This window comes from Oncorhynchus gorbuscha, linkage group LG09, assembly GCF_021184085.1.
Source record: "Oncorhynchus gorbuscha isolate QuinsamMale2020 ecotype Even-year linkage group LG09, OgorEven_v1.0, whole genome shotgun sequence".
In the NCBI taxonomy this organism is placed as follows: domain Eukaryota; kingdom Metazoa; phylum Chordata; class Actinopteri; order Salmoniformes; family Salmonidae; genus Oncorhynchus; species Oncorhynchus gorbuscha.
In genome coordinates, this window is record NC_060181.1 from 40302209 (window position 1) to 40314412 (window position 12204).

The window sequence follows — 12204 nt, forward strand, 5'->3', positions numbered from 1 at the left end:
GGTGTGGAAAGAGAAGATATCAAATGTTTATGAAACCTCTGCCTAGTTGCTTTCTCTGGTATGACTGCAAAACCTACACCAACACCACATCGGACAATTAAACGGAATAAATTCTACTCACAAATCGGTGACTACTAAGGTGAGTTGTTGTTTTAATTGACTCAGATAAGATACTATATACTTTATTGGTACATTCTAGATGGAAAAGTGTCTTCTGCTTTTCCCCCAACTCCTCTGATATGACATACTGTAGATTATCTACCAATACACCAATATGTTAAATATTATAATCTATAAAAAATGTGTACTACAAAAAAAATTGAACCATAACCTTATAGAGAAAATTCAGGGACATACAGTAGGGAGGACAGAAGTGAGAAAGTTGTTCTTTGAAAAAAAGAAACAGTCGAAAAACGCAAGGTCTCTAAAGGTGTTATTTTTTGGCACATCAATATGTTTTGTAAATGTGAAATTTGAAACCTATTTCTCATCTTGTCATGATATTTTTGTGTGAATCATACTTATGTCTATATGAGTATAAATATTTGGGGTGTATGCACGCGCGCGCGTGAGCCTGCCTGCGTGCGTGTTCAAACTGAGTTTGATAACATAAAGCCACCTTATCCATTTCAACCAGGCCAGTGATCTCATGGACAGCAGCCCTCTAAGGAACATTGGAAGAGGCAAACATGGCAAAATCAAGAAACCACGGTACAATTTGCGTTCTGAAAAACAGTATATACACTTTTGCTCTTCAGGATTGAGTTTTTCTTCTTATTTATATATATATATATATATATATATATATATATATATATATATATATATTTTATATATATAAAATAATTCAGCCATCATTTTCTTTCTAGTGAGTGATAAATTATAGTATTATATTGTTTTAAATGATTCAAAATTAAACTATAATTCTATTTTGTGACATCTTTCGATATGTGTTTGTGATTGACAGTTCACCCTTGGCATGTGTGTGTGTGCATTGAATCATATAATAATGACATCTAGAGCAAGTAAAAATGACCATTTATTCAGTTTGTACTTATCAGGAGTCGCCTGTAACTATATAAAATTGTATAGAATCTTACAAAAATCTTAACCAGTTATACTTCAAATAAAGCTACATGATAATGAATTAATTAATACATTCAGCAACTCATTGAAATTAATTGATTTAATCCTAGTGGGGGACTTCTTGGAGGAGTTCAGAGAGCAGATCATTGCGCAGGTGAGATTATCTGGGCCCATAGTAGACGCTGTGATCTCACAACATCTTATCCCAGAAGAGCTGGCACACAGCGTCCGTGCAGCCCAGACCACACAAGACCAGATGAGGGCTCTGTTTGAAGCCGTAGAGAGAGAGACACCACAAACCAAACTTGCATTCCATCTGATATTGAGACAGAAAGAGCCTGAACTCATGGACAAGCTAGGTAAGATGAATTCATATTTCTAATCTTCGGTCCACTTTATTATAAAATTGTTGGAACATTCTAGGCATGCTCTTCACCATAAATGTATCCGCCATAAAGTTGTTATTAAACAAACAAACAACACTGTTTTTTTAAATGAAGACGAGTAAGATTTTGTTGACGGCGGTTTTAAACTTTTTATCATGAGGTGTAAAGAAAATATTGCTGTTTTAAAGAACGTTTCTGAAAATTCTGAAATGTTTATACAAATTTCATGCAATTCTACAAATTTTGCCATGGATCAGTGATCTTTTTGTTGTTGCTGTTTTACAGCTAATCTCCTGCAATTCTACCCATTTTGCCATAGGGTGTAGAGAAATCTTTGTAAATTTAAACAGGGGTTGGAACCGGTTCAGGGAACAAAACCTAAAACCGGAAAATAGTAAACATTTTCGAGGAACGAAACAGAAGCGGGCATGAAAGAGATCTCTAGTGTTCCGGAACAGAAACATTATTTTAAAAGCATAGGAACTGGTTAATAATGTTCCAAGCATTTTTTTTCAGTCCCTCAAAAAACTCAATCAAAGCACCTAAACAAGCACTCATTCTGTCACTCAGAAACGTCTCCTTCCAGTTTCTGCCTACTTGTTTTCTAGGCTAGCTAAGGATACTATAGTTATCACGTTTCACGTTGGATGTATTACCTACAAAAAGGTAAGACGTGTTTTAAATTCCAGCGTTGCTGGGAACACAAACCTGTTAGCTATCTCTGGTCCAGGGCGTTGATCTAGCCTTAGCGTTGAGCCAACTCGCAGACGTGCAAAGTTCCTCCATAATAGCTGCTCCTCCGTAGGTATCTAGCTAGTATTTAATTATAGAATTCAGTGAAGTAATGATAGGCCTACTAATATCGTAAACACATTATAATGCATGTGAAATCATGATGCCCAGCGCTTCAAACCAAGCCTCAACCATTTCAGTTACATCTCGCGCCCTACACTTGTCTGTCCATCAAGCATGTAAAGAACTACCTTGCTCGTCCATGGAAAGCTGCTCTATCTGCACTGATTGGTGGACTAATAATGAGCTAAATGTAAAAACAACGTCAATTTCACAAATACTGGTTCCTTGTCAGAATGAAACGATAAGGGAAATGATTTTGGTTCCAGCCCCTGGACAATTTCCTGCAATTCTACACATTTTTCCATGACTCATGCCATGTAATATTACATCTGAATTGGAGTGGCAAACAAAATCAATGACCTCCCCGGAGGTCAGGGTCCTTGGTCACCTGCCCTGCGTGCCTGGTCAGTATTTGGGGGGGGGGGGGCAATACAAAATCACATTCTAAAATGCAGAATTTGTATTTGACAAGATGGGAAAACTGCACTTTCCCTCTCTTCCATCGGCATCGCTAAGAGGCGTGGTGGTCATGTCCTCCTCGAGCACAACGAACAATGGCAGCCTGAGGAAAGTGGTCAATGTAGAAATAGTTTCCTGGTTGCAAAAAATGTCCTGCTTGCTAAAATTCTACACTCTTCACATACATACATTTCAGTTTATGTGAGAAGAGAAAACAATACACACTGTTCAATACATACCATCCAAGAAGGCTCAAGGTCATTACCCACTGATAAAATGATGTCAAATCACGTTATGTCTACAGTTGCTTTGATTGGACTCAAGATCATACTTTCAAAATCTTAGCTAGCTGTTATCATCATGAATCAAGCTAACAATCTACTGGCAAATCCTTTTCAATCCTTGTCATATGAAGAGAAATTGGACATAAACATACACAACAAGACGGAAATCGCAAATTCAACAATGAGTAGTTTGGAAGGAATCAGTGGCTAACTGCATGCATTGCAATGCAATCACTAGCCTTAACATTTTTTTTCCAAGCATAAATTATAAACATTCAACATTGGCCAGGCTCTCAAATCTGACTTCAGTGAGTTCAAGACAACTGGGAAATCGGGGGAAAAACGCAATCCGACTGGGAAAATACATTTCCAACTCGGAATTGTATGTCGGGAACTCGGGCCTCTTTCTAGAGCCAATACTTGTTTTCTCCCCAGTTCCCAGTGTCTTGAAAGCATCATAAATCCAGAGAATGCCAGACTTTGATGACAAAGTTTCATGACAAAATTTGTCCACGAAGGACCGTCGCGCCACCTTCCTGTTCAAGTGAGTCCAAAAATGTATTGTATGCTGCTGCTATAATGATGTAATATGCCAGAGAGATACTGTATGTATACTGTAGCTAAGAAAGTAATACTAAATGTATGTTGTGTAGTAAGCTGTTAGTAGCCCATGTGCCTCACCCTAATAATTTGGCCTATTATCCCCTCTTAATTTCGCCTACTGTTCTGACTTGGTGGTGCACATGTAGTCTAGAACCACTTTTAGAGAAATGTAATCATCAAATATTTTAAGAGCTTTCATTGTCTTCTTTTATACCCCCGTTATTTATCCTACGGTTCTGACTTGGTGTACAGGGAGAATACTATAAGACCGGCCCATGTTCTGAATTCTGTCACTGTATATTTCAAAAGTGCTGAACAAATACTTATATTGACTACATCCGTCCTAGCTCGCTCATTAATGTCTTAATCGATATTGCGTATTGCCTCTTATGCACTTGTCGTCCCCTTATGCCATAGTTTGTACATCTCAATTGTCAGTAGAAACAACATTTGTTTAAGAAAGTCAACCATATCAGATATGTTTTTTTAAGGCAGTAAATGAGGCTGAATGAACTGTTTCGCTGCCAGAAAAGGCTTGGCTGGTGTAGCAGTGGTATGGTATTGGGACTCCTGTTGGGGCTCTGCGGTTGGGACAGCTTAAGGCCCTAACAGTTTGTGGGCACCGTTTGCCACCGTTATAGTAGAATTAATGTATTGTTTAGTGTTGTGTGTGTGTGGGGGGGGGATAGTTGTTGTTGCAATTCATCTAGCTTCCACATGGGTGAGACATTCTGCATGTAGCACCTTTAAGATAGACTGCTTTAAAGAATGGCCAGGTGTTCTTTATCTGAAAAAGTGCTCACCTTTTTATGAATGCTCTGCTCACTGGTTTGCTTTGAGAAAACTCTGATGTATTGCTCTTCCTCACCCACAACAGAGCAGAGACAACGAAACAGTAAGATGACACAGACAGGATTGGATCAAAGGTATGGCGATACCACAACATTAGAGGATAAGACCACACCAAAACTTGGCATACAGACAAAAAAGGAATCTCTTAAGAGACGAAGACAAGAAACAATGCAAGCAATTGAGGAGATTGAAAAACTTTGGGAGGGGTCAAGAAGGGAGAGAAATGAAACTAACTACATGAAAGCAAAGATTAAGCAACAACAAGAGGAAATAGAAAGGCTAATGGCTGAGAAACAAGAACAAAACACAAAGATGGAGCTGATGAGGATGGAGATCCAGAATGTGAATGAAAAACTGAAACAGAACATGGAGGAAATAAATATAGAGAAAGACGGAATACGACAAATGTGGGCTGATGTCCAAATGGAGAAAGACATGCTGGAGAGAAGACACAATGAGATCATTAACGAGAGACGGAGTTTGGAATGGATCAAGTATGAGACGTTGAGAGCAAAAGAGGAGATGGAGCACTGCAAGGAAACAACAAAACAAGAGCAGGAGAAAATGGAACAGATTAAGGCTGACATTCAGGGACAGATAGAGGACATGGAAATAAGAATTGCAGAAACCAATCAAGTAAAAGAAAAAATGGAAGCGATGAAGGCCGATGTACACAGGGAGCAAGGTCAGCTGGAGACAAAAAGAGATGACATTAAAAGACAAAAAGAACAGTTTGAGCAGATTAAATGTGAGATAAACAAAGTAAAAGAAGAGATGGATCGAAGGTGGTATGAAACGGAGAAAGAAGAGCTTGAGCAGAGAGTTAGGATCCGGCAAGAGAAAGAGGAACTTGCCAACGTAAAAGCTGAGCTGCAGAGAGCTAAAGAGGAGGTTGATCAAAACAGGGAGAAGACGAAGCAAGAGAAGGACCTGGTCAACAAAATGAAAGCAGAGATTCTTCTCGAAAAGGATTCACTTGAGAAGGACAAACAAGAAACATTACGAAAACAAAAGGAGTTGGAGCAGATCAAGTATGCGATTCAAATGGACAAAGAGGAGATTGAGCAAAACAGAGAGGAAGCAAAGCGAGAGAATGATAAGATGGAACAGAGGGAAGCTGAACTGCAGAGACAAGTGGAAACGATTGAGAGAAACATTGAGGAGACAAAGCAAGAAAATGACAGAATGGAAAACGTAAAAGCAGAGATACAGAGAACGAAAGAAGCACTGGAGAAACAAAGAGATGACACCAGGCGAGTGAAGGAGGAAATGGAGAAAAGAAGGTATGAGACTGTCAAGGAGGAGCTGGAGCAGAGAGCTGAAATACAGAGACAGAGAGAAGAAGTGGAAATGCTCAAGTCTGAAATGCAGAAAGCCAAGGACGTTGAAAAAACAAGAGGAAACCGAGAGAGAGAGGAAGCCAAAAAGTGGAGTGAAGAAGCAAAGCGACAGAGAGATGGGATCAAACAATTGAGAGCTGAAGTTCAGAAGGAAAAAGACAACGTGGAGAGGAAAAAGCAAGAGACAATGAGAGAGAGACAAGAATTGGAGAGGATTCATTTTGAAACGCTGAGAATGAAAGAGGAGAATGAGCAAAGCAGGGAGATCACAAGAAGAGAAAAGGAGCAAATGGAGCAGATGAAAGTTAATATACAGAGACAGATAGAAGATATAGAAGAAAAAGTTACAGAGACAAAACAAGCAAAAGACAAAATGGAAGAAATGAAAGCGGAGATACAGAGACAACGTGAAGATTTGGAGAGTAGAAGGGAAAAGACAGAGAAAGAGCGAGAGCATTATGAAGAGGTTAAGTGTGAGATAATTCGATTGAAAGAGGAAATGGAAAGGAAATGGTGTGAAATGGAGAAAGACGAGGTGGAACAGAGAGCAAGAGCGCAGCAAGAGACGGAAACACTTGAGAGGTTGAATGAGGAAAAACAGAAAGTGCGAGAGGAAATAGAAAGAAACAAGGTGGAAACGCAACGAGAAAGAGAGAACCTAGAGAAAATGAAAGCCCGTGTGAAAGACGAGAAGAACACTGCAGAGAAAATATCAGAAGAGGCCAAAATAAAGAATGAGGACTTAACGGAAATGGAGCGTAACCTTCAGGAAGAAAGGGAAGAGATCGAGAGGAGCAAGCAAGTCACAAAGCAAGAGAAGGAAGAGATCGTAGAGATGAAGGCTGAACTCCAAAGACAGATGACAGAAATAGAGAACCGTGTGAAGGAGACAAACAGAGCAAAATATGAGGTGGATCAGGCAAAGCTGGTCGCACAAAAAGTGGAGTCCCAGCTGAAAAAGCGAAGAGACGAGGCTGGAAGAGTAAAAGATGAAATTGAGAAACAGAGATATGAAGCAGTGAAAGAAGAGCTTGAGCAACGAGCTGAAATCCAACGAGAAAGAGAAATGTTGGAGAAAGTAAGAGACGAGATACGGAGAGCCGAAGAAGACTCCGAAGAAACACAGCTTCAGAGCAAAAGAGGGGACTTACAAAAGAAGATGGATGAAACGAAGCAAGAGAGGGAGATGCTTGAGCAAATTAAAACAGAGGTTTTGTCAGAAAGGGCCATGTTGAAAAGACAAATCCATGAAACCGCAAGAGAAAGAGAGGACTTGGAATTGCTTCGGTGTGAGACCCTGAATAAAAAGCAGGAGCTTGAGAAAAAGAAGGAGGAAGCTGTCAAGGAAGAGCTTGAACTGAGAGCTGAAATGCAGAGAGATAGAGAGGAGATAGAGAGAACCAAGAAGACAATAGAGAGGGAGTTAAAACAAGGCAGGGATGCCACAAGTCTAGAGAGAGGCGAAGTGGAACGGATGAAGGTTGAAGTACAGAACCAGCATGAGGAAATGATTAGATCCATTGAGAGGACAAGGCAAGCCAGAGACGTGATGGAACAGATGAAGGATGAAATTCAGAGAGAAAAACAACTTTTGGAGAGAATAAGGGAAGAAACAATAAGAGAGAAAGAACCCTATGAAACGGTCAAGGATGAGCTAAACAGAGTAAAAGAAGAGATGGAAAAACTCTGGGACGAGGTACAGAGGGACGAGCAGGAAGAGAGAGCCAAGCTGCATCGAGAAAATGTGGAGCTGAATAAGAGAATGGAGGAAATTAAGACAGAGATTAACCAGATAGAAACAATTAAATTTGACCTAGAGAGACAGAGAGATGAGATTGAATCAAGGATGGAGAGGACAAAGAGAGAGATGGACAAGCTGGAACAAACAAAGGCTGAAATACAAAGACAGAAAGAGGACATTGAAAACAAGATGACAGAAACAAAGAGTGAGAAAGAGGAGATGGAAAGGATCAAATCTGAGATACAGGAGCAGAAAGAGGAAATTGAAAACAAAATGCAACAAGCAGAGACAGAAATGGATGAGCTGAAAAGTGTGAGGGAAGATATTCAGAGGCAGAGACAAGAGGTCGAGAACATGGTGCAGAAGGCCAAGAGAGAGGTTGGAGAGATGGAACTAGTGAAGGCTGAGATGCAAAGGAAGAAAAAGGACCTTGAACAGATGATGAGAAAGACTAAGAGAAAAAAGGAAGAAATGGAAAAGATGAAGGATGAAATAGAGAGAGCGGAAGAAGAGATGGAACAAAGAAGAGAAGAGACCAAAAGGGAGAGAGATGCAATTGAACAGGCGAAGGCTGAAATAGAAAGAGCAAAAGAGGAACTGGAGATTCGTCTGGAAGAGGGCTTTAGAGATATTGATGAGAAGGAACAGATGAACGCTGAGATACAGAGATTAATCCAAGAGGTAGAGCGAACCAGAGAAATGCTACGACAAACAAAAGTGGCAATGGAAAACAGGATGGAAGAAAGCAATATGGAGATGGGTGACAAAGACAGAGTGAATGCTGTAATCCAGAGGTTGATTCTAGAGGTGGAACAAACCAGAGAGGTGTTAAGAAGGGTGAAAGAAGAAATGGAACTGAGCAAGGGGGAGATAAAAGGGGAAAAGGACAAAATCAGACTGATGAAGACGGAGACACAAAAAAGAAAAAAAGAGCTGGAGCAAAGGATGGAGAAGATCATGCGAGAGAGGGATGAGTTGGAACTGGTGAAGTCAAAGATACAGAGACAACGGGAAGAGCTGAAACAGAAGATGGAAGATGGAAAGGCTGAGAGTGAAAAGATGGAACAGATGAAAGATGAAATTGAGAAACAGAGATATGAACAACGAGCTGAAATCCAAAGAGAAAGAGAAATGTTGGAGAAAGTAAGAGACGAGATACGGAGAGCCGAAGACGATTCTGAAGAAATACTGTTTCAGAGTGAAAAAGGGGACTTACAAAAGAAGATGGACGAAACAAAGCAAGAGAGGGAGATGCTTGAGCAAATTAAAACAGAGGTTTTGTCAGAAAGGGCCATGTTGAAAAGACAAATCCATGAAACCGCAAGAGAAAGAGAGGACTTGGAAGTGCTTCGGTGTGAAACCCTGAAGAAAAAGCTGGAGCTTGAGAAAAAGCAGGAGGAAGCTGTCAAGGAAGAGCTTGAACTGAGAGCTGAAATGCAGAGAGATAGAGAGGAGATTGAGAGAACCAAGAAGAAAATAGAGAGGGAGTTAAAACAAGGCAGGGATGCCACAAGTCTAGAGAGAGGCGAAGTAGAACGGATGAAGGTTGAAGTACAGAACCAGCATGAGGAAATGATTAGATCCATTGAGAGGACAAGGCAAGCCAGAGACGTGATGGAACAGATGAAGGATGAAATTCAGAGAGAAAAACAACTTTTGGAGAGAATAAGGGAAGAAACAATAAGAGAGAAAGAACCCTATGAAACGGTCAAGGATGAGCTAAGCAGAGTAAAAGAAGAGATGGAAAAACTCTGTGACGAGGTACAGAGGGACGAGCAGGAAGAGAGAGCCAAGCTGCATCGAGACAATGTGGAGCTGAATAAGAGAATGGAGGAAATTAAGACAGAGATTAACCAGATAGAAACAATTAAATTTGACCTAGAGAGACAGAGAGATGAGATTGAATCAAGGATGGAGAAGACAAAGAGAGAGATGGACAAGCTGGAACAAACAAAGGCTGAAATACAAAGACAGAAAGAGGACATTGAAAACAAGATGACAGAAACAAAGAGTGAGAAAGAGGAGATGGAAAGGATCAAATCTGAGATACAGGAGCAGAAAGAGGAAATTGAAAACAAAATGCAACAAGCAGAGACAGAAATGGATGAGCTGAAAAGTGTGAGGGAAGATATTCAGAGGCAGAGACAAGAGGTCGAGAACATGGTGCAGAAGGCCAAGAGAGAGGTTGGAGAGATGGAACTAGTGAAGGCTGAGATGCAAAGGAAGAAAAAGGACCTTGAACAGATGATGAGAAAGACTAAGAGAAAAAAGGAAGAAATGGAAAAGATGAAGGATGAAATAGAGAGAGCGGAAGAAGAGATGGAACAAAGAAGAGAAGAGACCAAAAGGGAGAGAGATGCAATTGAACAGGCGAAGGCTGAAATAGAAAGAGCAAAAGAGGAACTGGAGATTCGTCTGGAAGAGGGCTTTAGAGATATTGATGAGAAGGAACAGATGAACGCTGAGATACAGAGATTAATCCAAGAGGTAGAGCGAACCAGAGAAATGCTACGACAAACAAAAGTGGCAATGGAAAACAGGATGGAAGAAAGCAATATGGAGATGGGTGACAAAGACAGAGTGAATGCTGTAATCCAGAGGTTGATTCTAGAGGTGGAACAAACCAGAGAGGTGTTAAGAAGGGTGAAAGAAGAAATGGAACTGAGCAAGGGGGAGATAAAAGGGGAAAAGGACAAAATCAGACTGATGAAGACGGAGACACAAAAAAGAAAAAAAGAGCTGGAGCAAAGGATGGAGAAGATCATGCGAGAGAGGGATGAGTTGGAACTGGTGAAGTCAAAGATACAGAGACAACGGGAAGAGCTGAAACAGAAGATGGAAGATGGAAAGGCTGAGAGTGAAAAGATGGAACAGATGAAAGATGAAATACAGAGAGCGGTTGCAGAGATAGACCTGGCAAGGGAGGAGATACAAATGGAGAAAAGGAAGATTAAAGAGGACAATGCAAGGAAAGAGAAGGTATGTACCGAATTATTGTGTTACATATTTTTTACAAGATTTATAGGGCCAACATCCCAAAGATTGGTTGTCAAATTTGTTGAGGAAAAGTCTCTGATTCACACACAAAAATCTCTGATTTATGCACAAAAAATGCAGGCCTGCTAATTACACAAGTCCAACCTCAAAATAAATCAGAACAGGAATTGAAGTAAACAGAGACTTGCAATTTTTAGAATGCCATCAATAAAATATACTGGAAAAAAAATATGAACGCAACATGTGAAGTGTTGGACAAAAAACATATTTCTCTCAAATGTCGTTTCCCTGTTTGTGAGCATTTATCTTTTGCCAAGTTAATCCAATAAGTTGATTAAACAGCACGATCATTACATAGGTGCACCTTGTGCCGAGGACAATAAAAGGCCACTCTAAAATGTGCAGTTTTGTCACACAAGACAATGCCACAGATGTCTGAAGATTTGAGGGAGCATGCAATTGGCATGCTCACTGCACGAGTGTCCATCAGAGTTGTTGCCAGATAATTCCAATTTGTAAGTCGCTCTGGATAAGAGCGTCTGCTAAATGACTTAAATGTAAATGTAAATGTAATTTAATGTTAATATCTCATAAGCTGCATCCAACGTCATTTTAGAGAATTTGGCAGTACATCCAACCGGCCTCACAACCGCAGACCACATGTAACCACGCCACCACGTGTAATCCGACTATCCACCTGCGTGTTGGTCGGACAGCCATCCGGACAGCTGATGAAATTGTGGGTTTGCACAACCGAAGAATTTCTGCCCAAATTGTCAGAAACCGCATCAGGGAAGCTAATCTGCGTGCTCGTCATCCTCTCCAGGGTCTTGACTTGACTGCAATTTGGCGTCATAACCAACTTCAGTGTGCAAAGGCTCACCGTTGATGGACACTGGCACGCTGGAGAAGTGTGCTCTTTACGGATAATCCCGGTTTCAACTGTACCGGGCAGATGGCAGATGGCGTTGTGTGGGTGAGCGGTTTGCTGAGGTCAATGTTGTGAACAAAGTGGTCCATGGTGGCGATGGGGTTATGGTATGTGCAGGCAAACACAATTGCATTTTATCGATGGCCATTTGAATGCACAGAGATACCGTTCCAAAATCCTGAGGCCCATTGTCATGCCATTCATCCGCCACCATCACCTCATGTTTCAGCGTGATAATGCACGGCCCCATGTTGCAAGGATCTGTAAAAACAAATCCTGGAAGTTGAAAATGTCCCAGTTCTTCCATGGCCTGCATACTCACAAAATATGTCACCCATTGAAACATGTTTGGGATGCTCTGGATCGACGTGTACGACAGCGTTTTCCAGTTTATGCTAATATCCAGAAACTTTGCACAGCCATTAAATAGGAGCGGGACAACATTCCACAGGCCACAATCAACAGCCTGATCAAGTCTATGTGAAGGAGATGTGTCGCGCTGCATGAGACAAATGGTCACACCAGATACTGCCTGGTTTTCTGATCCACACCCCTACTTTTTTTAAGGTATCTTTGACCAACAGATGCAAATCTGTATTCCCAGTCATGTGAAATCCATAGATTAGGACCTAATGAATTGATTTAAATGGACTAATTTCCTAATATGAAC

General features: G+C 40.7%; 1 protein-coding gene across 1 annotated transcript in view; it reads left to right on the forward strand.

Moving 5' to 3' along the window:
- Nucleotides 1-12204, forward strand: part of LOC124044380 (A-kinase anchor protein 9-like) — a gene marked incomplete at its 3' end in the record, with an annotated part of 21748 nt that continues 9544 nt past the window's right edge. The window contains exons 1-4 of the mRNA XM_046364032.1: nucleotides 1-139; nucleotides 638-711; nucleotides 1197-1445; nucleotides 4551-10585. Coding sequence (XP_046219988.1) covers nucleotides 690-711; nucleotides 1197-1445; nucleotides 4551-10585 — 6306 coding nt within the window. The remainder of the gene's footprint in view (nucleotides 140-637; nucleotides 712-1196; nucleotides 1446-4550; nucleotides 10586-12204) is intronic.